This window comes from Budorcas taxicolor, chromosome 5 (assembly GCF_023091745.1).
Source record: "Budorcas taxicolor isolate Tak-1 chromosome 5, Takin1.1, whole genome shotgun sequence".
NCBI classification, from domain to species: domain Eukaryota; kingdom Metazoa; phylum Chordata; class Mammalia; order Artiodactyla; family Bovidae; genus Budorcas; species Budorcas taxicolor.
This window is the reverse complement of record NC_068914.1, coordinates 147,670,553-147,698,085: the sequence shown is the minus strand read 5'-3', so window position 1 is coordinate 147,698,085 and position 27,533 is coordinate 147,670,553. Positions and strand designations below refer to the sequence as shown.

Sequence of the window (27,533 nt, the reverse complement as noted above, 5' to 3'; positions counted from 1 at the left end):
ACTGGAGTGAATCCACCATGAGGATCCTAGGATCCTTATGAGGTACCTAGAACAGTCAAATGCATAGAGTCAGAAAGTACATTGGTAGATGCCAGGAGCTGGGGGTGGTGGGGATGGGGCCTTAGCATTTCATGCGGACAGAGTTTCAGGTTTAGGAAGCTGAAAGATTTGGGAGACGGATGACAGTGAGAGCTGCATAACTGTGTGAATGTACTTAGTGCCACTGAACTGTACAGTGAAATATGATTAAAATGCTGTGTTTTATATTATGTGAACTCTGGAAGAGGAAATGGCAACCTATTCCAGTATTCTCACCTGGAAAGTCCCATAGACAGAGGAGCTTGGAGCGTTATTCTCCACGGGGTTGCAAAAGAGTTGAATGTAACTGAGTGACTGAGCACATGTTATGTGACTTTCACCACAATTTAAAAAAAAAAAAAAGACATTAAAAAATGGTATTGTGCAGGTGAGGATCCTGAGGTGGCTCATTGGATATAATCCGAATAGTCAGACCAAGAACAGAACTAGGATCGCCTCATTCACATTCCAAGGACCCCCTTGATTTTAAGTAATTTGATGTTTCACCATGGCCCCTCCCACGGTTTCTTGAGGGCAAATGATAACAGTAATAGTACAAATAATAACAGTAATAGTAACTGTTGCCAACATTTCCTGGGCACTCCTATGGCAGGTGAATAAAACAGTCAGGGTTCAGAATCACCCTAAGAAGGAGTTTCCGTTAGAAACTAAATGTTTCCTGAGCTCCTCCCATCTGGGCTTGTGAGCAAAGGAGGGAGAGTGGTTCAGGGAGTTGTCCTTTGGTGGTTAAGTCATGTCCGACTTTTTTGCAACCTCACGGACTGTAGCTTACCAGGCTCCTCTGCCCATGGGATTCTCCAGGCAAGAATACTGGAATAGGCTGCCATCTCCTTCTCCAGGGGATCTTCCCAATGCAGGGATCAGACCCGAGTTTCCTGCGTTGCAAGCAGATTCTTGACTGCTGAGCCACCAGGAAAGTCCAGGACAGGGTGAGGGGTATATTAAAAAGATAAAATCTTTCCTCTCCTTAGAGCTGTTCTCGAAAGACAGGTGGACTCTGGCTGAGCATGTGAGACCTTGTCTGGTTTCCTGCCTCCCTTCAAGCCTGCCCTACACGTGGACCAAACTGGGTGCGGGGCAGCGACAGAGTGCCTATGCGTGGCCACTCCTGGCAACATTAAGGAAATTCTGTTTTCTCTGCTTCTCCTTCCCCTCCTCCTTCCTTCCCTGTCTCACCCACTGTGGTGATTCCCCAGCAGCAACCTGTGGTTTCCTGCCCTGTGCCTTTGCATGTGGTTCCCTCTACCTGGAATTTCTCCCCCTCCGCCATCCCACCACCCCCCTCATCCTCTCACCCCGCCCCTTGTCTACTGGCCCGCCTTCCAGAGTTGGCTGCTGTGTCCCCCCAGAGGTTGGAAGCCTCTTCCTTCCCTGGCAGACCTGGGGACACATCCCAGCCCCTATGAGTTCCTAGGCCAAATCGCCCCTCTACTAGCACAAGTTCGTGCACCTGGCACACAGGGAGGCCAAATAAACTGAAACGTCAGACTCTGGAGCAAAGAAAGATTTATTGTAGGGCCATGCAAGGAGACGGGTGCCGTGTGCCCTGAAAAACCCCAGGCTCTCCAAAGGGTTTAGGTAAAGCATTTTTACAAACCAGGTGAGGGAGGTGGGAAGTGTCACAGGGTTTGTGATCAGCTTGTACACAATTCTCTGATGGGCTGATGGTGAGGCAGCAGGTGGTGTCACAGGGGTGAACGTTATCAGTCCTTAGGCTTCAGGAGGCCTGGGGCTGTGTGCTCCTGGTCATCAGGTAGTTAACATCTTCCTTTCGATTAGGAGTTTTCACATCTCTGAAACAACTCGGAAAAAGTGCTTCAGATACTGTCATGTAGGTACTTCAGAGGGCTTCCCAATTGGCTCAGTGGTAAAGTATCCGCTGGCCAAGCAGGAGATGTAGGTTCGATCCCTGGGTCAGGAAGATCCCCTGGAGAAGGAAATGGCAGTCCACTCCAGGATGCTTGCCTGGAGAATTCCATGGACAGAGGAGCCTGGCAGGCTACATTCCATGAGGTAACAAAGATTTAGTAACTAAACAGCAACAACAGGGTACTTCAGAGAGGAGCTAAATCAGAAGATATGGAGGAGGCCTGTCCTGGGGAAGACCACATAGGGTCCTGCTCAGTTACACCCTGAACAAAGACTCCTGGGGCTTAGTCTGGCCTGCACTGGGATTCTTCCAGGTGAGACAGAGGGCGTTGTCCTCTCAGGATCCCTTGTGTCCAGGACACACAGCAGGCTCCCCAGAAACACCCGAAGAAGAAGTGAATGAGGTGCCCTAACTCTGACCTCCCCTGGCCACCCCCTCACACACTCATCCCCTCTCCCTGTTTGCCACCTTCTCTCCAGCCTCCACTCTGCTGTCCCACCTCAGTTCATCCCTGGGTCTCTGACCTGAACCCACATCCTCCTGATGTACCTCTGTGGGTCCCCAGATCACCTCCATCTCTAGCTGCCTCACTCCCCAACCGCAGATGTTCTCGCCTTTCAGTATTAGTGGCTCAGTTGTGTCTGACTGTTTTCGACTCTTTGGATGGCAGCCCGTCAGGCTCCTCTGTCCATGCGATGCTCCAGGCAAGAATACTGGAGTGGGTTGCCTTTCCCTTCTCCAGGGGATCTTCCTGACCCAGGGATCAAACCCAGGTTTCCTGCTTTGCAGGCAGATTCTTTACTGTCTGAGCCACAGTCTAAACCTCCAGCGCTCTGAGCCAAGTTCTGGAGACACAGACAATGGTCCTTAGAGTCAAGCAGCCTTCTGCCTGCCCCTCCTGCTCCCCCACCACCCAATTTCCCAAAACAAGTTCCCCTTGCCTAAATCCACCAGTGATCCCTCACCCCTGAGGGCAGAGTCCAGTGCCAGGAGGCACCTCTAGCCAGATGCCCACCTTACTTCCCCACACACCTCCCCACTACTGTGAGTTCCAGCCCAGACTCCAGACAGCCCCTGCCCTAACTTTGCCCAATCTTCCCTTGATTACAACCACTTTTCAATGCAGCCTGCTTCCCTGTTTGGGTCAAAAGTTTGCTTTGAGCTCCCCTGGCCTTCAAGCCTCACTCCTTGCGGTCATGTAACAGGCTCAGTCCCCTTCTGCTCTAAGAATATACCCTCATGTGCCTGGATACTGAAACCACATTTGCCCTGAATGAACAAATTGATGAGACAAATGTAACAGTGGTAATAAACAGAGCAAAATATAATTTCAAATTGGTAATACACGCTGTTTCGGGTGGGTGTTATTTTGAGTTATGTTCTTTTTGCCTATTGGTATTTTCTGATGTTTTGGTAATCAAGGAGGTTTTGCTTTTGTCATTAAAAAAAAAAAAAGGAAACTTCATTTTGGAAAAAAAAAATGGGAAAGGGTTTGGGGTTTTTAAAAGTAGAGGAAACCTCCTTATCCTTTGGTGAGAACCAGGAAAGGAATGTTTAAGGAGGCATGGAATTTTTACAAGTGAAGAGGGGATGGTTAGCCAGCCAGAGGGAACAGACCACATGCCACTTGCAGGGCTGGGGTGCTGTGGAGGGCAAAATAAGGAATTTTGACTTAAGTCATTGAATGTAGGAGAGCTGCGGAAAGTATTTTTTTCTTCCAGTTTCTTTGAGATGTCAACTGCAAACTGGCACTTTCCAAGAGCATTGCCAGTGACTGAACAGCAAGGGCGTTTGCCATCTGCCTCTGCAGAGATTGAGCCCTGCACTGCTGCAGCTGCTGACCTTAAACACCTGGAGGGGGTTCAGGGTGGAGAGTGAGGGACTCTGTGCTCCAGGGAACCTGGTGGAACTGGTTTTTATACAGTTGGATATTTTCAGGAACAAATTTTATGATTCCAATCCTCGCCATCTTCTATCTAGAAAAGCACTAAATCCCTTCATGATGACATCAAATCCTCGTGACTAGCAGAAAACCTTTATAAAACTCCCCGTTCACCAAAACCTTGTATATTGACTGTCCTCCCACTGCCCCTTTGGAGCAGTCTCTCAGAGCTATCTGCGGTGCTGCCTCCTGGGCTGCAGTCCTCATTTTGCCCCAAATAAAACTTAACTCACAACTCTCACATTGTGCATCTTTTTTAGTTGATAGAGATATAATTGACGTACAGCACTGTATATGTTTAAGGTGTATGACATAATGATTTGACTCGTGTACATCATGAAATGATTACCACAGTAAGTTTAGTGAATATCCATGTTTCATATACATACATGAAAGAAACAGAAAAATATTTACGTGTTTTTCATTGTCCTGAGAATTCTTAGGATTTGTTTTCTTAACAGTTTTCCTTATAACTTACAGCACTGTTGATTATATTTATCATATTGTACATTAAATCCCTAGTACTTATTTATCTTACAACTGGAAGTTTGTACCTTTTGATTGCCTTCATCCAATTCCCCTTCTCCTATCTCCCCACCTCCACCTCTGGTAACCACAAATCTAATCTCTATCTCTGAGCTTGTTTGCTTGTTTTTGAAGTATAATTGACCTACAATATTGTGTCAGTTCCTGATATATACATAACATAGTGATTCGATATTTCTATACATTTTGAAATGATCACCACAGTAAGTCTAGTTATTATCTGTCACTGTCCAAAGATATCACATAATTATTGACTATATTCCCTACACTGTACATTTCATACCCATGACTCATTTATTTTGCAACTGAAAGTTTGTACCTCCTAATCTCCCTCACCTATTTCTCTCCTCCCCCTACCCACCTCCACTTGGCAACCAACTGTTGGTATCTCTGTATCTGTTTCTGGTTAGTTATACTTTGTGTTTTTTTTTGGATTCCATTTGTCTTTCTCTCTCTGATTTATTTCACTTAGCAAAATACCCTCTAGGTTCATCTATGTGGTTGCAAGTTTTCCTTCTTTTTATGGGTAATATTTCATCATACATATATTTTTTTCTTTATCTATTCATCTATTGATGGACACTTCTGTTGTTTCCATATCTTGGCTGCTAGAAATAATGTTACAATGAACATAGGGGTGCAAATATATTTCCAAATAGTGTTTTCATTTTCTTTGGACAAATACCCAGGAGTGGAATTGCTGCATAGTTCTATTTTTAATTTTTTAAAGAACCTCCATATCAATTTGTATTCCCTCTCAACAGTTTTGGGGGCTTCCCCGGTGGCTCAGATGGTAAAGAATCTGCCTGCAATGCGGGACACCTGGGTTCAATCCCAGGGTTGGGAAGATCCCCTGGAGGAGAGCATGGCAACCCATGCCAGTATTCTTGCCCGGATAATCCCATGGACAGAGGCGTCTGGTGGGCTGCAATCCATGGGGTCGCAAAGAGTTGGATACAACTGAGCAACTAAGCACAGCCCAACAATCTAGGAGGGTTCCCTTTTCTCCACATCCTAGCCAACATTTGTCATTTGCTGGACATTTTGGAGCAGAGGAGAAACACCCTAAGAACTCTGGCACAGGAGCTCAAAGATGTGACAGTGGGCAGTGGCAAGGGCAAGAAGGAGGGTGATGAGGAGAAGAGGCAAGAACAGAAGCCAGGCTACAGCCTTTCTCTTCTCTGGGGCATCTGAACCACAAATCCAGGAAGCAACCCCACATTGTCCAGCTCTCAGACCTATTACTATTCATTGATGGTATTTCAGGATTACTTCCATAAGCCCCTACGAATCTTCCCATCCGGAAGGCAAGCCTCCATGTGCCGAGTGAAGAGTGTGCTTCAGAGTTAAAGTGTGCAAGGAGCCACCCCAGGGAGACAGAAACAGGGCAGTTTCTCTTCAAATTGGGCCCCAAGCAAGAAGAGCCCTCATTCTGCGGGCCACCTTGGGTAAGGGGCCTCTGCCCTCACCACCCACCGGGGAAGTTCTCCCTAGGGCAGAGGGCTCGGGAGGGGCAGAATCCAGGAGAGAACCGAGAGGAGTGAGGCCTTCACATAATTCCAGGATGAAATCGGCCAAGGATGACGGCCTAGAAAGACTGCAGGACGGTTGGGAGGAAAGGGAAGGCAAGGCGGGAAGTCAGGTCCAGCCAACTCGGTGGGGAGAACCGAGACAGAGGCGGGAGGAGCCGCGGGCCCCCGGACCTGGGCGTGGCGTGGCAGGTGGGCCGGGGGCGGGGCCTGCGGGGCGTGGGCGGGGCGTGGCCGGGACCCGGCACATGCGCACCGCGGCGTCGCGCGCCCGAGGAGTGGCACTTTTTAAAAGTGCAGCCCCGAGGCCAGCCAGCAGCCGCGCGCACCTCAGTCCACAGCCCGGTCCCGCCCGTCCCGGCCTCACGCGGCCCCGTTTCACATCTGTCCAACCCAGGCCACTCTAGCTCGCATCATGCCGGTCAAAGGAGGCACCAAGTGCATCAAGTACCTGCTCTTCGGATTTAACTTCATCTTCTGGGTGAGTGAGTGCGACGGCCGCGCGCGCCTCTCGGGGGCCACCTGTCCGCCCGGCGCACTCAGTCCGCGATCGGTCTTGCCGGGCACTCGCCCCGCCTGCGCGGGGAAGACTCCTGGCGGGGAGGAGAGGGCTCTGCGGCCGCCAGCTAACTCCTCGGCCCGAGTCGAGACGGGCGGGGCGGGCGGGTTGGTCCGGGGCGCGTCCGAAGCGAGGCGGGCGGCTGACTATCCCTGATGAGCTGCGGTTGGAGTTGGTGTATGCTCCCACCCCGAGCCCCTCAGAGTGCAGGAGGAAGAATCAGAGCACCCCTCTGCTGGGGACTTAAGGCCCTGATCGTGGGAGGCTGTGGCGGACTGTGCGGCTCGTGACCCGGGCGGGGTCCCCCGAGTATCCGGGGCCGCGAGGAGGGGAAGGATGCGGACGCCAAAGGGACTAATGACTCGCCGGGGACGCTCAGCCAAGAGCTGTTGGCACGTTTGCACGGGAGGGGAAGGGACGCCCCAACCGCGGATGTCGGCGTCCCGGGACCCCATTCGTGAATGAAAGTCGGGGTCCCTCCTGCACCCCCGAGCTCTCAGACTGATTCTGAGCCGGCGTGAGAAAGTCCGAGCTCCCTCGAAACTACCTGAAAGACTAGCTTGTCTTGATTTTCTTTTTCCCCAAAGGGCGATAAGTATCTGGACTGGAGAAAACTCCGAGGCAGTTGGGGAGAGTTGGGGCCGATGCTTATCGGCGCCCGTGTGGGATGAGTCCCGTGTTTCTCCATTTCCGGGAGGGATCAGGTGGCCACCCCACCTCCTCCCCCGCCAGCCCACCCAGAAGCCGGGTGGGGCCACCGGGAGCGGACTGTCACCTGGGGAGGACGCAGGCCTGGGAGTTCCAGGACTCCCGCTGCCGGCTACTGGGCAGCTTCTCAGCCTACGGCAGCCTGAGGCGGGCAGCGGGAAAGGGGAGAGACCCCTCGGAGCCCTCCCTAGGGGGATTAAGGGGCCCCCCAGAGACAGAGGCAAGGGGTAGGGGACTTGGTGTCTTAGTTCCAGGGTCACTTCCCCCGCTCACAGGTGGACGATTTTTCCCCTTTGCCATTAGGAAGGCATTTGGAAAGGCAGACCCTGTGCTGCTCTCCAGAGAGAGATGGCTATAGAAGCAGGGGCGTGCCACAGGAGGCTTGTAACAAAACTGTTCTTATTCACTCGGATCTGTTTCCCCATGAGCCCCAGGGAAAAGTCTCCCAAGATTTACTCCTCTCCCTGGAGCTGACGGGGTATGAGATGGACCTGCCCTTGTTCAAGTCATCACACCAAACACCTGCCCTAGTGAAGGTGGAGCATAGACGTGCCTTGCCCAGCCCAGGGCCTGCTCTAGGGAGACCCTCCTTTCCCATCAGTCCCAGCAGCCACCCAGCTAGCTGCCAACCTGGCTTCCTCCTCACCCCCACCAAGACACCAGAAAGGAATGTGGAAGGCGGGCTAGCCCCGCCTTTCCCCACCCTAGTCCTTTAAGGAGTTTTCCTCTAGCCCCTCCCTAGCACCTTCTTTCCCCTGCTAGTCCCCTGGTGACTCCTTGGCTTCCCAGGTGGCGCTAGTGGTAACCAAGAGACATGGGTTCGACCCCTGGGTTGGGAAAATCCCCTGGAGGAGGAGGGCACAGGAAGCCATTCCAGTATTATTGCCTAGAGAATGCCATGGACAGAGGAGCCTGGCAGAGCCTGGTGGGCCACTCCCAGACCTCTCCGGCAGCCTCCAGCCTGCCACCCCACCCATGTCCAGAGCTGCCCCAACTTGGGCATCAGTGCTGCTGATGGGCAGTGTCACCTGAAACAGAGATGACTCATTTTGGGTGTAGAATTAGGAATGACTTTCGAGGTCATCCTGTCCAACTTCTTCACAGTAAAGCAGTGGGAACCGGAACTGGGCTGATCCGATCAGCATCACGGGAACCAAGCCAGTACCTCAGCCCCTAGATCCTTTAGGTCCTGTCCTCTTACTTCTCCATCGCAAAACCAACAAGGGCGCCTGGCAACGGGTGGTGTGGGGGGTAAGCAGTAGCTGCATGAATCTGAATCAACTATTGTTGTCGCTGTTGTTGTTTCGTCGCTAAGTTGTGTCCAGCTCTTTTGTGACCCCGTGGACTGTAGCCCACCAGGCTCCTCTGTCTGTGGGATTTCCCTGACAAGAATACTAGAGTGGATTGCCATTTCCTTCTCCAGGGGATCTTCCCGACCCAGTGATCAAATCCACATCTCCTGCACTGGCAGGAGGATTTTACCAATGACCAGGAAACCAGTTCCCAGAGAGGTTCTGTAAGTTAGCCAGGGTCAGGTGGCTGGAGAGCATCAGAGATCAGTTTGAAAACAAGTCTGATGGGCTGCAGTGTACCCAGTGCACTTTTTGTCACCGCTAGCCATCATACCCAGTTGGATGAGAATGACAGGAGGGTGGCAACAAGCCCTCAAAAAGTGATTTTTAAGGGAAGCTGTGACCTGAGGGAACTCCTTGCTTGGATCATTATGTCGTCACTTCCCTTTCTGTCTTGAGACTCAGAATTTATAAATTCAGTGTTTGGAACCCTGATATGGCCTTAAAGAGCAGGAGTTGGGAGGGTAGGAGTCACCCATACCTCATGGCCAGGGGATGCTGAGATGGGTGGTCCAGCAGGGATCCAGAGAGGAGAGGCCCACCTTGATGGCAAGGGCAATCAAGGAGGGAGGGTGTACCTCTTCCCTGGCCCCCATTCTCATTCCTGAGGGACCCTCGGTGACAGCACAGCCTGCACCACCTGCCCCCCACTCCCAAAGTAAGACCCCTGGTGCCTGCAGCCCAGTCAGCAGTCACTCTGTCCTTCCAGTGGCCCCAGGACTCTTAACTTCCCAGTTCTGTTTCAGTTGTTTCTGGGTTTCCTTCGACCTGCTTGCCCACCCACCCTCCAGAAAAGATTGAGAGGGAAACCTGTTGTGATGCCAGAGTGGCAGCCTCAGCTGTTTAGTGGGGAACCAGAGCTGGGCCAGGCCAGCCTTTCCCATTCTACCCTTACCTCCCTCTGCCCCTTTGCTCACTGTGTCCCCCCACCTCATCCCTGTCCCCTCCCTCACTGATGGGAAGAGCAGGGAATTTCTCTTTCCAGAGAAACAGTATCTCCTGGGCCTAAGACAGGTTTCGTGGAAACCAGAGATCAGGGACCTGGGTGTTAGTCAGCTCTGCCCTCAGCCCACTTTGAGCATGTCACTTTTGTTTGTGTGTGTGTGTGTGTTTTATTTAGCTGCGGCATGTGGAATCTAGTTCCTTGACCAGGGTTCGAACCCATGCCCCCTGCATTGGGAGCATAGTCTTAACCACTGGACCACTAGCGAAGTCCCGAGCAGGTCACTTTTTTTTTTTTTTCTTAATATATACATTTTATTGAAATATAGTTGACTTACAGTGTTTCAGGCACGCAGCAAGATGATTCAGTTATATACATACACATTTATTATTTTTGAAGTTATTTTCCATTATAGGTTATTAGAAGATAGTGACTATAGTTCCCTGTGCTATACAGTAACCAAGCAGGTCACTTTTGAACTCCATAGTTCAGATTCCTCATCTGTAAGACCAGTGAGTTGGAGCAAATGGTCCCAAAAGGTCAGCCTAAGAAACCAGCCCCACCCCCATGACCTACAGCGAAGGACATTCCCACACAACCCAGAATAGGAGTCCGGAAATGGAAGGGTATCACAGTGGGTACCCAGGCTTGGCTCACAGAGTGGCTTCATTTGACCTTTATTTCTGGGACCTGAGCCTTGCCTCTCTTTCCTATTAACCCTGGAGTTACCTCCAGTCCTCCTGGGTGAGGTCTTCCCCTGGGTGAGCGTTTCATGGCAGTGCTGCCCAATGGTCAGAGCACCAGCAGCTCTGGGTTCAATTTCCGCATCATCACGAGGAGCTGGTGCCTGCCCCCCCTGCCCCGGGGTGGCTATGGGTTACACGAGCATGTGCTTGTGATGCACTTGGCCCAGGAGCTTAGTCCTGGGTGGCTCTTATCATCCCTGAGGGGAAAGGACGTAGGGAGGGTGGGAGCCACTGCCTGAGAAGTGTGGAATGAAACCAGAGAGGCAGCCAGGTGCACACCCCTCGTCCACACACGTCCGGGCTTCTCCTCCTCCTCCTGCGTCACAGCCAGCCTCGTTCCTCCACCCGCCTCTGCGATCCCCACTTCAGGACACTGACTCCATGTCATGAGTGGCCCCACCTCTGGAAATCAAACTGCAGAGGCGCTGGGATTCGGGGTCTGGGTCGGGGATGGACCAACAGGGGTGGCGCTGGCTGATGCCCCTCCTACCTAACCTGCAGCTTCCCCCCAGAGGCTGTTTGCTCAGTGCTGGGCTCGGCAGGCCGCTGGGCTCTTGCATGAAATGGCTTCCACCCTTTGGCACCCGGACAGCCGGAGCCCGGCAAGAGCCGGCTGTGTTTGCACAGAGCCTGGCAGGTTAGGGGAGAGGGGAGGGGAGGCCAGGTGTCTGCCTCTGCTCAGGAAAATAGGACTTCTCCCTGCCTGGCTCCTGATGGCTTTTACCCCCTCCACTTTGCCCTCCAGTGCTTAACAACAACAGGTCTGACTCCTGATGGGAGCCCTGGGGGCGGGGGGCGGGATTCCTACACAGGCACACACACTCTACTCTCTTTTCAAAGTGGCCTACAGCACCATTCCAGACCTTCCTCTTTGTGCTCAAACGAAACCACTGCTGGTGCAGAACCATTTTGATAAACAGCCCTTCGGAGGGCTGTCCTCATCTGAATGCTTACTCTGCTAAATGAAGCCTTCTGCGGTTTTAGACCTCACCCATCAGTGTTCTCACGCTTTTCCTTTTTGTGTCCAAGGCGAATCTTCCCTCTTACACACAGAACTGTGTGTCCATGTTAGATGTGTCTTGTTTTCCTGTTCAGTTCCATTTTGCAAGGAGGCTCGCCTTTTGGGATCTGTTGCACTGTCTGGGCCTTAATACCCCTGGGACTTAACACAAGCACCTTTTCTACTGAAGAACACAAGCCTTGACTGGCTTTCTTGGGTCCCTCTGTCTGCGGGGAGGGACCTGAAGTCACAGGTCACCATGGCTTCCGTGGTCCTGTAGCCTCCTTGGCGGGTAGTCTGGGCAGAGGAGCGTGGAGAAGTTTCTCAAAGCTGCGTGTTTATATTCTGTGTTCCTGCTGCCCCCAGATTTTCAACCAAAGTCTTACAGAAACCATCATTCCCTCTAACCTACAGGAGAGCACTGATTTCATCGTTTGGGAACTTGAAAATCTGGGGAAGAGAATGTCAGACCCGGGTTCACCCAGAGATCATCCTTTGCAACGAAGGGAATTCAGGAGATCAAAAGTGCTAAACAATACTTTTTTTTTTGAATTTATGTTTTCCAAGTCTAACTGCAGATACTTGCCTGCTTCGTTCCGTGGAAAAAGTAACACTGGTCCAGGGACATGTTCGTTTTCCGTCAGACGATGGCAGGCAGCTGTGGAAAGCAACATCCTGTGTCCAGATGAGATAATTTTATTTTAATTACATCCATCCAGTAATTCTTCCCCACCACCAAAAAAACACTGACTTCTGGATAGTTTTTAAGTACTGCATGCTGTCATCCTTGACTGGCAGGTCTGAATTTTGGGGGGCAGGGAGGAGACCTCATGAAAATCAGTAGGACCTTCCTCCAAAATCATAATGATTTGACATTTGTAAACCCTGAAAAATGAGCACCAGAGTAAGTCTAGGTACCATCTGTCACCAACATCATAGCATTCTTTTTTTTTTCGATATATATCACATTTTTTTATCCATTTACAGTTAGGTTGTTTCCATACCTCGGCTATTGTAAATAGTGCCGCAGTGAACATCAGGGTGCATGTGTCTTTTTCTTGAAATGAGAGCGACTTTCAAATTTGCAAAACAGTAGCACTGACTATAGTTGCCATGCTATACATTACGCATAATAAATGACTTATTTGTTTTATAACTGAAGATTTTGTACCTCTGGATCTCCTCCACCTATTTCACGCCCCATCCCTCAGCCTTCTTCCCCTCTGGCAGCCACCCATCTGTTCTCTGTGTCTGTGGGTTTGGTTTGTTCATTTTGGTTGTTTTTCAGATTTCACCTAACATAATACCTTCCACTTCCATCCGTGTTGTCACAAATGGCACAATTTCTGTCTTTTCTTTATGGCTGAATAATATTCTGTTGTGTATATGTATATGTGTGTGTGTAAATATGTATATATATATAATATGCACACACCACGTCTTCTTTATCCATTTACATTTACATTGCTACCATATCTTGGCAATAGCTGTTTACAATAGTAAATAGTGCTGCAGTGAACATCAGGGTGCATGTAACTTTTCACATTAGTATTTTCATGTTCCTTGGATATGTAACTGCAAGTGAAATTGCTGGATCACTTCCATTTTTAATCTTCTGAGGAACCTCAGTACTGGCTGCACCAGTTTACACGCCCACCAAGACTACACAAGGATCCCTTTCTCCACATCCTCATCAACTGTTACCTGTTACTTGTTGACCTTTGGATAATAGCCTTTCTGACAGGTGTAATATATCTCACTGTGGTTTTGATTTGCATTTCCCTAACAATTATGGTGGAGAAGGCGATGGCACCCTCTCCAGTACTCTTGCCTGGAGAATCCCACGGACAGAGGAGCCTGGTAGGCTGCAGTCCATGGGGTCGCTAAGAGTCGGACACGACTGAGCGACTTCACTTTCATGCATTGGAGAAGGAAATGGCAACCCACTCCAGTGTTCTTGCCTGGCGAATCCCAGGGATGGGGAAGCCTGGTGGGCTGCCGACTATGGGGTTGCACAGAGTCGGACACTACTGAAGCGACTTAGCAGCAGCAGCAGCAACAGTTAGTGACTATGGGCATCTTCTCATGTGCCTGTTGGCCAGCAGGATGTCTTCTTTGGGAGGTTTGGTGTTGTTAAGAGATTGTTTGCCATAGGGACTTCTCCGGCTGTCCAGTGGTTAAGACTCCTCAGTTCCACTGCAGGGGGCATGGGTTTGATCCCAGGTTGGGGAACAAAGATTCCACATGCCATGGGGGCACAGCCAAAGCATTTGTTTAAAAAGATAGTTTGCTATAGACTGTGTCTCATACTGTTCCTATGTTAAGTCCTAAAGTCTAATGCAGTGGTATTTGGAGGCATGGTCTTTGGGGTGATGAGCTCATGAGGACAGTTCCTCGATCTCGGACTTTTCCACAGGTCCACAGTACTTTGTTATAACAGCTTGAAAGGACTAAGATGTAGTTATTTACAGGTCCCAATCGAGAACAATTCTTCCCTTCTAGATGAACAATTGCAGTGTGCCCGTTTGCTTGCACTCCTCATATCCATGTCTCCCGCTGATGGGTGGGAAGCCACCCCAGCAGAATGTGCCCTCCAGGGACAGGAAACTGTCCCCCTAAGGCTCTTCCTCCTGCTCACCCTGAAGCACTATAAGCGCCTTCTTTCTGATGTGGGGCTGTGGATTTCATCCTGTTTTACTATTGTGCTCAAACTTTTTAAAGCCTCCTTTCTACCAGCCTACTTTCCCCCACTTCAATCACATTGTAGCCCTGATTCCCCAAGACAGGTAACCCTTAAGAGACCAGAAAACTCATTTCAACTAGGCATTTAGATGCTCTTCCAGTGCTGAGGAGGAACCCTTAGGATAGGGAGCTGTGACTTGACCCTCATGTCACAGATGCCTCCCAGGGTCCCATTCCCAGGGCTGTAACACAGGCATCTGCTGGCAGGATGGGCTGTGGGGAAAGCGCAGAGGCTCTGGGTCCCACCGTGGGGCCATGCCTGTAAGGGGTATAAGGATGGCGGGCAGCTACAGCAGTGTCTGCCTGCCAGGCTTGCAACGGTGGGAAAGCTAGGACAAGAAGGAAGTGTACTAGGTCACTCTGGAGAATCTGTTTCCCAGAGCAGGGCTGGGGCCACACTCAGTTTCTAGCCAGTTCAGCAAGAGCGTGGACAGAGCTTTCCTGCCAGAGGTCAGGAAGAGGAATCAAGCCTCCACCCACAGGGCAGCCGCCCTAGAGAGAGGCCAGGCTCCCAGGGCAGCTACAGGCCCGGTGGGGTGGCAGGTCCCTTCCTGTCTTGAGAAGGTAGACGCTCTGTTCATACACGGGATCTCTCTTGGGGCCTTTACGGTGAGAAGATGCCACTTTTGAAATAGAATCAGACGTGACTAGGAGGGAGAAAAGACAAAACTGAAAACTTCTGGCCCTGAAATGAACAAAACGGATCAACAAGACTTAGCAACATGAGAATTTAGGCTGTGTCGTCAGACTGTACTGGGTCCATGTTGTAACTCTGATACCTATGTGATCCCAAAACAAGCTACTGAACTTCTGTGACTGAAGTTTCTCATCTGAAAACTGGAAGTTAATATTACCTACCTGGGGAGTTCATTGAGAAAGTGTAATGATTCAGGTGAGGTGCTTCGGGTGCGACTAGGAACATGGCAGACAGCTTGTCTGATTGTTGGGACTAAAATGAAGGGGGCATCTTGGCAGACGAATAGGACAGGCACATCTCCCACCACTCAGGGTTGTGCAAGCAAGTGGTAACTGGTTCTACAGGTGAAATGAGAACCTGGTCCTCATGGCTAAAGTATGTCAACAAGAATGTGTGTGTGTGTGTGTGTGTGTGTGTGTGTGTGTGATCACCAGGCATCTTAGTGAGGCGTACGCAATGGAAAACACAATGGTATTTTGGAATTTAAAGCCAAACAGCCCCAAAACAATCTCCCACATCAGACGATTTTGGTTAAGATCAGAATGCCTGCTTTCAGCAAAAAATGGATTTATGGGCTGGCTGACGTCTGCTACAAGTCTGGCGAACAGGCAGTGGAAACTTGAAATGAGATTTCTTGTTTAGAAGGGGAAGTTACCTTGGGCAGAGGCCTCCCTCCCATTCCCTCAGCCCTAAACCACTTAACATCAGCACCTCGTAGGAACTGAAACTTTTCTCCTCTTAGACAGAATAAGGGCTCTGATTTTCTGTTGTTGCTGCTCTTTTCATTCACATGGCCGCACCAGGTTTTAACTGTGGCGTATGAGATCTTTTAGTTTGGCCTGTCAGCTCCTAGTTGCAGCATGTGGGATCTAGTTCCCTGACCAGGGATTGAACCTGGGCCCCCTGCACTGAGAACATGGAGTCTTAGCCACTGGACCACCAGGAAAGTCCCAGGGCTCTGGTTTTTTAAAAGTGCTGGCTCAGTCCTCAGAAGGGAGGATTTCTCAAGTCTCGAACTTGTTCAGACATAGTCACTGCCGAATTCCCATAAAGATGTGCTAAGGAAAAACTTTTATAGGTCCTTCATTCTCCACCACACCCCAGAGAGGGGACCAAGCTCCCTCCATTCCACCAAGGATGAGACAGGCAGTCACATAGCTGACCTGTGCCTAACACGTGCTGTGCATACGACAGGTATAGAGCTGTCCGCCAAGGCACTGCGTGTCTGCTCTGCGACGGTGGGCAAGTTACTTTACCACTCTGAGCCTGCTTCCTCATCTCAGGCTGGGATGATGGGAACTACCTCAAAGGGTATAAGGCAGTCCCACCCGCATCCTCGGCTTCAGAAGGGTGTGCATGCGTGCTCAGTCCGATTCTTTGCGACTCCATGGACTGTAGCCTGCCAGGCTCCTCTGTCCATGGGCTTCTCCAGGCAAGAACACTGGAATGGATATTCATCTCCTTCTCCAGGGGATCTTCCTGGCCCAGGAGCAGCAGGACCCAACTGTAGGACTCTAGTTTCCCATTGTTCCTCTTCTCCCCTAGAAATCCACTCACTGTGCCCCTCCAGGGACTGTTCTCCTGTTAGCAGTCTGAACACAGTTGTCCAGAAGACACCGAGTCGGAGCAAGACTGTGGCAGCCACGGGCTGTACCTATTAAGCCACCTCCCCTCCTCCACCTGGGAGGCCCTCAGGTGTTTTAACCTCCCAGGAAAGGGAGGCCAAGGGTCCACAGACAGGCTGAGGCTGTGCTCAGGAACCTTGGGGAAGGTTACTTCTTTAGACTTACATTTTAATTTTGATTTTTTGTTTTTAAAGCGGAATTATCTAGGTGGTGGGGTAGGTGCCATGATCTTCGGAGTGTGTGTGTTAGTCATTAAGTCGTGTCTGACTCTTTGTGACCCCATGGACTGTAGCCCGCCAGGTTCCTCTGTTCATGGGATTCTCCAGGCAAGAATACTGCAATGGGTTGCCATTCCATTCTCCAGGGGATCTTCCTGACCCAGGGATCAAACCTGAGTCTTCCGCATTGCTGGTGAATTCTTGACCATCTGAGCCATCAGGGAAGCATGTTAAGGGCATGAAATAGCCATAAGAAGGGCTTCCCAGTTTCGATCCCTGGGTCAGGAAGATCACCTGGAGGAGAAAACGGCACCCCACTCCAGTATGCTTGCCTGGTAAATCCCATGGACAGAGGATCCTGGTGCGCTGCAGTCCATGGGGTCACGAAGGGCCAGACATGACTGAGCGCACACAGGCACGTACACACACACACTTGGCCACAGGAAGCAGAAGTCTGCCTGCCCAGGTCCTGGCTTGGGGGAAGCGGGGCAGGGGATAGTTGGATTTTGGTTTTGTTGCTGTTGACAGCACCTCAAGGTGCCACATTGTGTAAAAGAGCGACACAGAGCTGAGCCACAGGGGGCTTTTGTGACCCAAGAGATTACTGGGGGAAGGGAGGAAATAACTTGTTAGAAATGCAGATTCCTGGGGGGAGGGACAACCAGTGGGTGACTCTAGGTCTCACTTCCCTTAGCTGGGGAATGAAGGTAATGTGGCAACTTTCCTACAATAATTCAAGGTCATTGAGAGCAGTAACAGGATATTTAATGTAAAACTCCTATTGTGACATCTTAGCCAGAGCTCAGCTTCTGCAGCCCTCTGTAGTTGCTATTACCTAAGCTGCCTCTCCTTAGAAGTTTTCAGAGGTTGAGGCTGCCCTGAGCTTTCACGTTCAACAGTATCTTATTCCTTCAGTTCTGCCAACCCGCATCCCAGGGCATCGCTCAAAGCTGAAATTTTACCATAGGCTTCATCCCTTTCAGAAGGTGAAATAGAGAAATTATCTTTCCATCTGACTACAAAATGCCCATTTCAGAGATTTCCCCAGTTTGGAAAAGGCAGGGGAGGGAGGTACCAGTTGGGGGCACATCAGGAGGCCTGGTTGGCAGGGGCCCCTCTTGTGAAATCTGTCCCGGAAGAAAATCTGAGGAAGAGTTCACTTCCATACGGGGCTTCCCTGGTGGCCCAGTGGTGAAGAATCCACCTGCCAGTGCAGGAGCCGTGGGTTCAATCCCTGGGTCGGGAAGATCCCCTGGAGAAAGGAATGTCAACCCACTCCAGTATTCTTGGAGGATTCTGTGGACAGAGGAGCCTGGCGGGCTACAGTCCACGGGGTCGCCGACTAAACAACAAAGAACAACCCCTTCCATACACAGCACAGCCTGTCCTGGGAGATCACAGGCTGCAGACATTAGGGATGTTTCTGCCAAGGCTGCCCAGTTCGTTTTGGCCTCTCAGGGAGGAGGGTTCACCGGGTGAGTCTGTGGGTGGAGGCATGTGGGGAAGCCAAATGCAGGTACTGACTTGAGCATTTACTATGACTTCCTCCCTGCTCAGTGGGTTCAAGAGAGTGTTGTCCAGCCAGCATCTATCCTTCTTACCTCTTCCTTCCTGCCTTACTTGTCCTACATCCTCCCCCTTAACCTATCACCGTGTGGCCGCCAAGGTGATCCTCGGGCTCGGGACCCCTGGCTTTCCAGTGCCAGCCGTGTAGCCGTGCGCCCAGGGGAGGCTCAGGCCCCCATTCTGTGACTGTGCATTTTGGCACTGGCATTTCTAAAGCTGGTCTCTGTGTTCAGAAGCCCCCCACCCCAGAGAGCTTAACCATGTTCTCCAGTTGTTCGATGTTTAAATAAAAGTCTCAGAGCAGTGGTTCTCAAACTCTAGAGCACAGCAGAATCAGCTGGGGGTGCTTGTTAAAACATAGCTTGGTGGAACTTCGCTGGTGTTCCAGTGGTTAAGACTGTGCTTCCACTGCTGGGAACTAAGATCCCACGTGCCACATGGTGTGGCCAAAAAAAGAGCACAGTTTGCTGGGTTTCACCTTAGTTGTTGCGTGTAGTCGCTCAGTCGTGTCGACTTTGCAACTCCATGGACTGTGGACTGTAGCCCGCCAGGCTCTTCTGTCCATGGAATTCTCCAGGCAAGAATACTGGGGTGGGTTGCCGTTCCCTTCTCCAGGGGATCTTTCCAACTCAGGGACTGAACCTGCGTCTCCTGCATTGCAGGTGGACTCTCTACCACTTGAGCCATGGGGGAAGCCCACCTTACTTGGGTTTCTAATCAAATAAGTCCCGGGTGGGTACAGCAAGTTTGCACACCCAACAAGTTCCCAGGTGATGCTGTTGTCACTATCGCTGATTTGGGGACCACACATTGAGAACTGCTGGCCTGGAAAGAAGTCTCCCAGTGGCCTTTGAGGGTACTGGTTTCTGTAGATCCATAGCTCAGCAGAAGCCCCAAGGGAACAAGATGGCCCCTGGGATGATCATACGCACGAGGAAGGAGAGAGGGGGATCGGTCATTCCCCAGGACTGTGGTCTCTGGTTCTTGTCCATCATCTCTAATAAAACTAAAGTTGGTAACAGGCCCTGGTTGGCCTCTTTCCATTCTGCCATAACTAACAGTTTACTTGTGAATGTTGCAGAAAGCGAGTTATGGCAGTTTTTTTTTTTTTAATCAGGGTGGAATTTGGTTTCTGCTCTTGTTATCTTGTCTGGCAGACCTGGAGAAGGCAGAACCCCAGGATCTCTGCTGATGCCAAAGGGCTTCGTCCTTCCAGAGATAGCAGCTCGGGGGGAAGTGGGCACCAGGAGAGGGTGAGAGAGGAGGTGGGGATCCAGCTGCTGTTAGCTCCTGCTTGCTCCTGCCGGCAGCGCCCAGCCCAGACTTCTGACCGTGAATCAGCCCATCCAGCCCATCGAGGCTTGGCAAGCCGCCCTGAGCCCGGGTTGCCGTGGAGATGGGTGAGGCCGGAGCCCACAGGCCTAGGTGGCCCGACTGGTTTTTAAAGGCATCGTGAATACCGAGCCACTTATCTGCACTCCCAGGGCTTCCATCAGGCATGGGCAGTGGGGCCGCTTGCATCCTCTTGTTAGCCTCTTGTGGCTCCCTGGGCGCCTTGGGCAGCTATGCCAAGGTCTCCCAAGCCCAGTAAGTTAACAAAAAAATTCCAGGGCTGATACAGATCTTATCCAAGGAGGAAAGTCAAGAGGTCAAATCCCCTTCCTCTCTGTGATCTGCCCCTTTAATAACTGCCTTCTGCAGAGTGACTTCACTCTTGACGCAAGCAGCCTGGATCCCAGGAAGGACAAAGGCCTCCACTCTCAGCCAACCGTCTCCCTAACCTTCCCCATCCCACCTCTCTCCGGCCTATTCCAGCTGGTCCCTGTGGAGTTCTGGGAGGTATGTCCTCACCCACCACACTCAGACTCACAGGAGACAGACCCCCCTGTCCTCGGTTGCCCTGTGCCCACCCAGCCACCTTCTCAGATCAGGGAAGGACACACCACTGAGGTCATACATTTCCCCACTATTGTCTTCGTGTCATTTTCAAGGTTTATTTAAAAAAAGAAAAACTCCTTATATTGTATTGGGGTATAGCCAATTAACAGCATTGGGATAGTTTCAGGTGAATAGCCAAAGAACTCAGCCATACATATACATGTACCATTCTCTCCCAGATTCCCATCCCATCCAGGCTGCCACATAACTTTGGGCAGAGTTCCCTGTGCTATTCAGTAGGTCCTTGCTGGTGATCCATTTTAAATAAGCAGTGTGTCCATGTCCATCCTAAACTCCCTAACTCTCCCTTCTCCCCATCCTTCCCCCCTACTCCGGCAACCGTAAGTTCATTATCTAAGTCTGTGAGTCTCTTTCTGTTCTGTAATCATTTGTATGCTATTTCTCCTCTGTCTGACTTACTTCCCTCAGTATGACAGTCTCCAGGTCCATCCATGTTGCTACACGTTGCAAATGGCGTTTCATCCTTTTAATGACTGAGTAATGTTCTGTTGTGTATATAGGCACTACTTTATCCATTCTTCTGTCGATGGACATTTATTATTGTTGTCGTCGTTTTCCCCAGAGTCTAGCCAGCTCTAGAACTCACAGTTTTCAGAGTGTTTGACATGCATCACTGCATTTAATCGTCACCTTCAACCTGGGTCAAAGGCAAGAAAGTGTCAAACTCCTTTTTTACACATGGGAGCTCTGAGGTTCAGAGACACTAAGGAAAGTGCTGAAAGTCACACAGCTCCTTGGAGGCAGCACCAGAATCAGACCCCGAGGCCACGCCATCACGCGTGCAGCCCTTCTCAGCAGAGGTGTGCATTATCCTGGCAGCACCCAGACGCCCCCGGGTGGAGCTGTGGCAGGGGCTTGCTTAGAGCTCCACCAGGTGCCTCTGACATCTCCCCGTGGCTGGCAGTGGCCTGCAAGTGACAGGGACAGAGCCAGGGCCCCTGTTTCTTGCCCTTTTCTGTCCCACCACCTGTCCCCTCACTGAAAAGTCTGCCGCATCCCTTAGGGACCACAGGCTCACCAAAGTCACCAGATAGCCAGGGCTTCATAGGATGGTGGGATGAAGGAAAGAAAGCCCTGCCTTCTCCCCCACCTGCTCGTCACCACTGTCACCTCCAGCCACTCCCATGATGGCAGGTGGGACCCCTGCCGTCTGCGGTCGGCCCAGAGATATGGCTCGTGAAGAATGATCTGCCCTGCACCCCTCGGGCTAGGACTGCTGGGTGGAGAAAGGGTCATGAGTATTTTGCCCTTTAAAAAAGAGCTCCCATGTGACCAGGGGCTTCCCTGGTGGTCCAGTAGCTAAGATCTTGCACTCCCAAGGCAGCGGGGGACCAGGTACCATCCCTGGTCAGGGAACTAGACTCCTCGGGCCATAACTAAAGATCTTGCATGCCGCAAAGAAGATCGAAGGGCCCTCGTGCCGCAGCTTAAGACCCAGTGCAGCCAAAGAAATTTTTTTTTTTAATGTGTGACTGGTCAGCTCATATTACAGAAAACAGAGGGGACCATGTGGAGAGAAGGTGCTGAGACCACCCAGTGTGTTGGCCGGAGTGGGGGGTTGTCCCATGGGGAGACATGGTTCCTTCTACCTGAGGGATGGGGTGCAAGGCCGCATACATGCATTTACGCACATGCACGCACATACACACACACATGAAATCTCCTCTTCAGTCAGCAAGCTTCTCTTCTCCTCACATCCCATCTCTCAGACTTCAGGTGTTCCTGTTGGTGGATTGGGCCCCTGATCGCCCACCCCTCCTTAGGCTCTGACTGGAAGCAAGCAGTCTTGCAGACTTGGCAGCAGGTCCAGGGCAGCCAGGAGCCTCTGAGCAACGCTGCGTTTGGATTTGTTTTCACTTCCCTGCTTGGATCTGGAGATTTGGGGGTCTGGCACTGTCCCTTTGGGCGTGACCCACTGAGATCCCCATCGCCGCGTGGGGGTCTTGGATGCCTGGTGCTTTCGACACTCGCCAAGGGCCTGGGCCTGAGGTGGGGTGTGGCTTTCACGTCCCTAAGGGGAGAGCTGGCACACACCCCCAGAGACCGCGGCACCTGTGTGCTCGGCAAGGATCGGAGTGTCTAGCTGGACCTCCCTGGATGCTGAGGACAGCGGGGCATGGCCTTTTTATAAAAACTCTCATTTTTCAAAAGACCTGATGTAGATATGCTCCTAAATCTCATTGTATACCCTTATGACTCTTTCTCGGTGTTTCTTCTGGGCAAGTAGTTGCTTTTTGTAGTTTCTGACTCTTGCTGTGAGATGAGTCCGGCTGACAAGCCAGTGGGAAAGGAAGCTTGTCCAAGGGAAGAGAACCCAGGAGAGGAAATTCTGGTGGGCCTCAGAGATTCTCTCTCTTTTTAATATTTATTTGTTCATTTCTTCTATTTATTTATTTAGCCAAGCCAGGTCTTATTTGCAGCACACGAGATCTCTGATCTTAGTTGTGGTGTGTGGGATCTAGTTCCCTGACCAGGGATTGAACCCCGGGCCCCTGCAAAGGGAGCTCAGAGTCCTAGCCACTGGACCACCAAGGAAGTCCCAGAGATTCTCTTTCACTGACGTCGTCCTTCAGTTGTCGTTCAGTCACTAAGTCATGTCCAACTCTTTGGGACCCCATGAACTGCAGCACACCAGGCTTCCCTGTCCTTCACTATCTCCCAAAGTTTGCTCAAACTCATGTCCATTGAGGCAGTGATGCCATCCAACCATCTCATCCTCTGTCACCCCCTTCTCCTCCTGCCGTCAAGCGTTTCCAGCATCAAGATCTTTTCCAGTGAGTAGGCTCTTGGCGTCAAGCGGCCAAGGTATTGGACCTTCAGCTTCAGCATCAGTCCTTCCAATGAGTACTCAAGGTTAATTTGCTTTATGACTGACTGGTTTGATCTCTTTGCTGTCCAAGGGACTCTCAAGAGTCTTCTCTATCACCACGGTTTGAAAGCATCAATTCTTTGGTGCTCAGCCCTCACTCACTGAATAATGATTTACCAAGGACTGTTTGGTCCCAAGTGTGGATGGGGCAGGGGTAAGAAGTCACCCTGCTCTCCAGGAAAGTGTGGACAGAAAGGGAGGGGGCGAGGATGCTGGGAAGACCAGTGTGGAATAGGGGTCACAGTTCCTGAGGTGAACATCTTGGTGGGGAAGCAGCTGGCCTGGATGACCAGGGCAGCTGTCCAGGAGGAAGGGCTTGCTTGAGCGATTGCATCTAAGGAACAGAAGAGGAGGCAGCGGCAGGGTTCCATCCACAGTGTCGCTGCTCGGAGATCGAAACGTGTGAGGACGGAGTAGAAGCCTTCACACTTGGTGATGACCCAAGCCGTCTGATCCTTTCAACAGCCACCATCCTGCATGAAGGACAGGGGTCAGAGGAGGGCAGGGGACCTTACAGGGACTCCTAACTGAGTGAGGATTCGGAGGTGGCTTAGCTACAAACTCGGGTTAAAGCACAGAGCAGCCAGAAGGAGCAGTGCGGCCGGAGGAAGAGAGGGCTTGTTTTCTGATGGGTTTTTTTAGGACAGACAAACCTTCCTCTGTGTGTTGGCAGAAAGTGAAACAGCGGCTGAGACAGGCAGCGAGGCAGGAAAGGGGTGGATTAATGGAGCAGGTTCTTAAAGGAGACAGGAAGTTTTGAAAGAGAGGTCCCACCCCCCCACCCACACGGTTTTACAACAGCTTTTAATCTACAGAAAAGTTGCAAAGATATTACAGAAAGTTCCCTTGTACTCCCCACCAAGCCCATCTTCTTTCTTGTTCACAGTGCATATTCCCAGGGTACAGTTGTCACAGCGCAGAAGCCAGCATTGCTATATTACCCTTAATTAAGCGAGACTTCCTCGGATTTCACGTGTTTTCCAGTCCTCTCACCTCTCTGCTCCAGGATCCCACCCGAGATGCCAGGTGGCGGGTGTACAGTCTCCCCTGTCTCCTCTGGTCTGGGACAGTGTCTGTCTGTCCTCTTTGTCCTCCTTTTTCATGACCCTGACAGTTTTGAGACGTTCTGGTCAAGTATTTTGTTAAGTTTGTCCAGTGTTTCTCTCCTGGCCCATCCTCTAAGAAGATAGTGAACATTCTTGAAGAAATAAAGAAATCGCCAATAAAGTGATGGGAAAAATTATACTCTTGCCCCAGTCTATCAAATGTGTAGGACTGTTTCTGGCCTAAAGGGAGAGTCTGTCCCGTGGGCTTTTGTTAGAGGTGACTGGAGCCTGGGGCTGGGAGTGAAAGGGCTGTACTTTCTACTTCCATCCCCGCCAGACAGGTTTGGTGATGCCAGGCAGGCTGCTGTTCTCTTTCCAAGACGCTGTGAGCAGGGAATTGTCAGCATCCATGCACTCGAGTCCTCCCGTGACGGGTGAGAGGCAAGACGGCAGCTGTAGCATCGGCATGGTTGACATTCCCGCCATGTGCAGCGCATTAACCCAGGAGGAAACCATCAGTTTCTTGCCCCACCCCCACCTCAGACCCCTATGTCCTTATTTTATGGAGTCCTTCCATAACTGGCTGACGCCCTTTTAATTGAAGTATTGTTGATTTACAATGTGTTAGTTTCTGCTGTATAGCAAAGGGACTCAGTGATACAGATATATACCTATTCTTTTTCATATTCTTTTCCATTATGGTTTATTACAGGATATTGAATATAGTTCCCTGTGCTATTCGGTAAGATCTGTTGTTTATATATTTTATATATATAGTACTGTGTAAATGTTAATCCCAAACTCCTAATTTGTATCTTTTTAGATTGCACATATACGTGACATCATGTGGTGTCTGTCTTTCTCTTTCTGACTTACTCACCTAGCTTGATAATTTCTAGATCCATCCATGTTGCTGCATTCTTTTTTGTGCCTGAGTAATATTCCGTTGTCTCTGTGTACCACATCTTCTTTATCCACTCATCTGTTGCTGGACACTTAGTTGTCTTGGCTATTGTAAATAGTGCTGCTATGAACCTTGGGGTGGCACTTTTTTAAACGGTAAACCTCTGTTTGGTTCTTGCTGGTCATTCCCGTTTGGTTTCTCCTAGGACTCAGATAGCTAGGGGTGAAAGCCAGGTCAGGGGCTAGGGAACCCTCTGTGCACAGCAGAAAGTGGGCCCTCTTGAGAAGTGCTCTGAGCTCTCTGGATAGCACTATCTGCACACACAGGGAGGCTACTATTAAGTGGTATCATGGCCCTGTGCTGTGCTTAGTTGCTCAGTCATGTCCGACTCTTTGTGACCCCATGGACTGTAGCCTGCCAGGCTCCTCTGTCTATGGAGATTCTCCAGGCAAGAATACTGGAGTGGATTGCCGTGCCCTCCTCCAGGAAATCTTCCCAACCCAGGGATCAAACCCAGGTCTCCCACATTGCAGCCAGATTCTTTACCAACTGAGCCTCCAGGGAAGCCTATCATGGATGGCCCTGTGACCCCCAGCGAGTTCAAGCTGTTTCTCCAACAGCACTACAGAAAGCAAAGCGGTTGTTGGCAGCATCCCCTCAAGCCAGTTAGCTCAGCAATTCAATCAAAGCAGACAGCAGGGCTCATTTGTCTGTGATTTTGGTGAACATATATACAATGGAATAATACTCAGCCATTAAAAAAGAGTGGAAACTGAGCATCTCAGTCCTGCCCCTGACTTCCTTGCCTCCTGGAAGGCTGAGCCTTCTTCCTCGCTCATGGTGAGTTTTTAGGCATCAGAAACTGAGATCTATTACTGCTTTTTCCACTTCTGTAGAACCAGTCTCTTTTCCTCCCTCTTGATGTTAGGTTTGGGGTGGGGTCCAAATACGGTGGGACCCCAGACTGTCTCCTTGTGTCTGGGCTTGTCCTTGGCCAGGCTGGGACCTTCTGAGTCCAGTTCTCATCTTGCCGCCTGTGCGCGTGTCCTTGAAATTACAGAATGGGAGTTTCGTTTCTGTGTCATTACCCACGCATGGACTCATTCCCCAAGAGGCCCAGCTCCTGCCCTGTGAAGCTTCTGGACAGAGTGTAGCCATCACCGTCTTCTGCAGCTTAGTTCTTTCAAATGGGATTGTTTTTATTTTGTGTGTGTTTGTGCTGACTCATTTAAGAATTTTCCCGGCAGAATAAGGAAGGGGTAGATGAGTAAATTTATCCACAGGGAGAATGACTGGAGGATAATTCTTGAATAAGAACAGGCAGCCTAGAGCAGAAAGGATGGGAAAGGACAGGCCTCTCAGGCCCAGGTATCCTCAGCAATATCCCTGCCAGGATGAGGGCAAGAGGAGATACGAAGGTCAGGGTTTGTTCTCAGTGCTAACCACTGTCTAGGACTACCTGCAAATGCGCTCAAAGCTCCAGCCTCCAGGCTTTTCAGGTTAATGCTTTCACGTCCCAAAACAAGCCAGTGGCCTTCCATTTTCCAAGGGCCTGATTGGGCCTTCTTGTGTTGGGAGTGGAGAAAGGGAAAGTCTTACCTTCTTTCTTGTAACTCCAAGATCCCTAAATAGGTAGGCCAGGGTCTTGGGCCTTAGTCCCCGGCACATGGACATTTTCTATCTGGGCCCCTGTTCTGGGCAGTCCTGAGAGTTGGGAAGAACCCAGACTGAGTCAGAGGATCTGGGCTCACTACTCTTGTTTGCCAGATGGGAGAACCAAAGAGATAGAATTCTAAGGAATTCCAGACCCTCACTGTGGACCCTGCTCTGGGTATAGACAAGGTTTTCTACTACAATCTGAAGTCTTGGGTCACCCCTCCTACTATAGCCATCTCCATGCTCCACTGAACACACCAAAATGCTACCAAGTCATGTTGAAAAGGAGAGAAGCAGAGAGAGAGAAAAGAAGCCTGTCTACACCACAGGCTGTGCTGGCCCCTGGAGCAGAGAACCCAGCTCCCTGAGTAGGGCTCTGACACAGGGCGCCTGTCTCTGTTGAAGAGGGTGGGCCAGTAAAACCTGGGGCTGGGTGTTGGCCCCAAGCCCACACGCCCTCATCCAGCTGGCCACCACCCACAGCCTGTGAGTCACCCAGGCAAGCCCTGGTACAGGCCAGCAGTGGGGAGGGAAGCTCAGTCGGCTGGGGGGCTGGGCAGGGAGCCACCTCCTGGCACCGAGTTCAGCAGTGCCTGAGGCCAGGATTGATGCCTCAGGCTTTCCTTATTGAGAAAATCTGCCCTTTCAAGTCTAGTATCTCAACTTGTCCACCTCTGAAAAGGGCATGTACATGCTTACTCATGTCCACCTCTTTGTGACCCCATGGACTGTAGCCCACCAGGCTCCTCTGTCCATGGAATTTTCCAGGCAAGAACACCTGAGTGGGTTGCCATTTCCTACTGCAGGGAGCTTTTCACTAAACTGTAGGATCAAACGATCTCTTGAAGGCTTCTTGTCTAATGTTTATGAGGATCATTCATAATGATGTGTCCAGCAAACCCTAGAGTTGGGTGGGTCAGGTTGTGAGGCTTCCCTGTGTGAACAGGGAGGGACCAG

The 27,533-nt window shown here is 50.8% G+C and overlaps 1 protein-coding gene across 1 annotated transcript in view; it reads left to right on the top strand.

Moving 5' to 3' along the window:
- The first annotated feature begins 6,272 nt into the window (after window positions 1-6,272).
- Window positions 6,273-27,533, top strand: part of CD9 (CD9 molecule) — a 35,781-nt gene continuing 14,520 nt past the window's right edge. Inside the window, exon 1 of the mRNA XM_052640160.1 lies at window positions 6,273-6,467. Coding sequence (XP_052496120.1) covers window positions 6,402-6,467 — 66 coding nt within the window. The 5' untranslated portion in view covers window positions 6,273-6,401. The remainder of the gene's footprint in view (window positions 6,468-27,533) is intronic.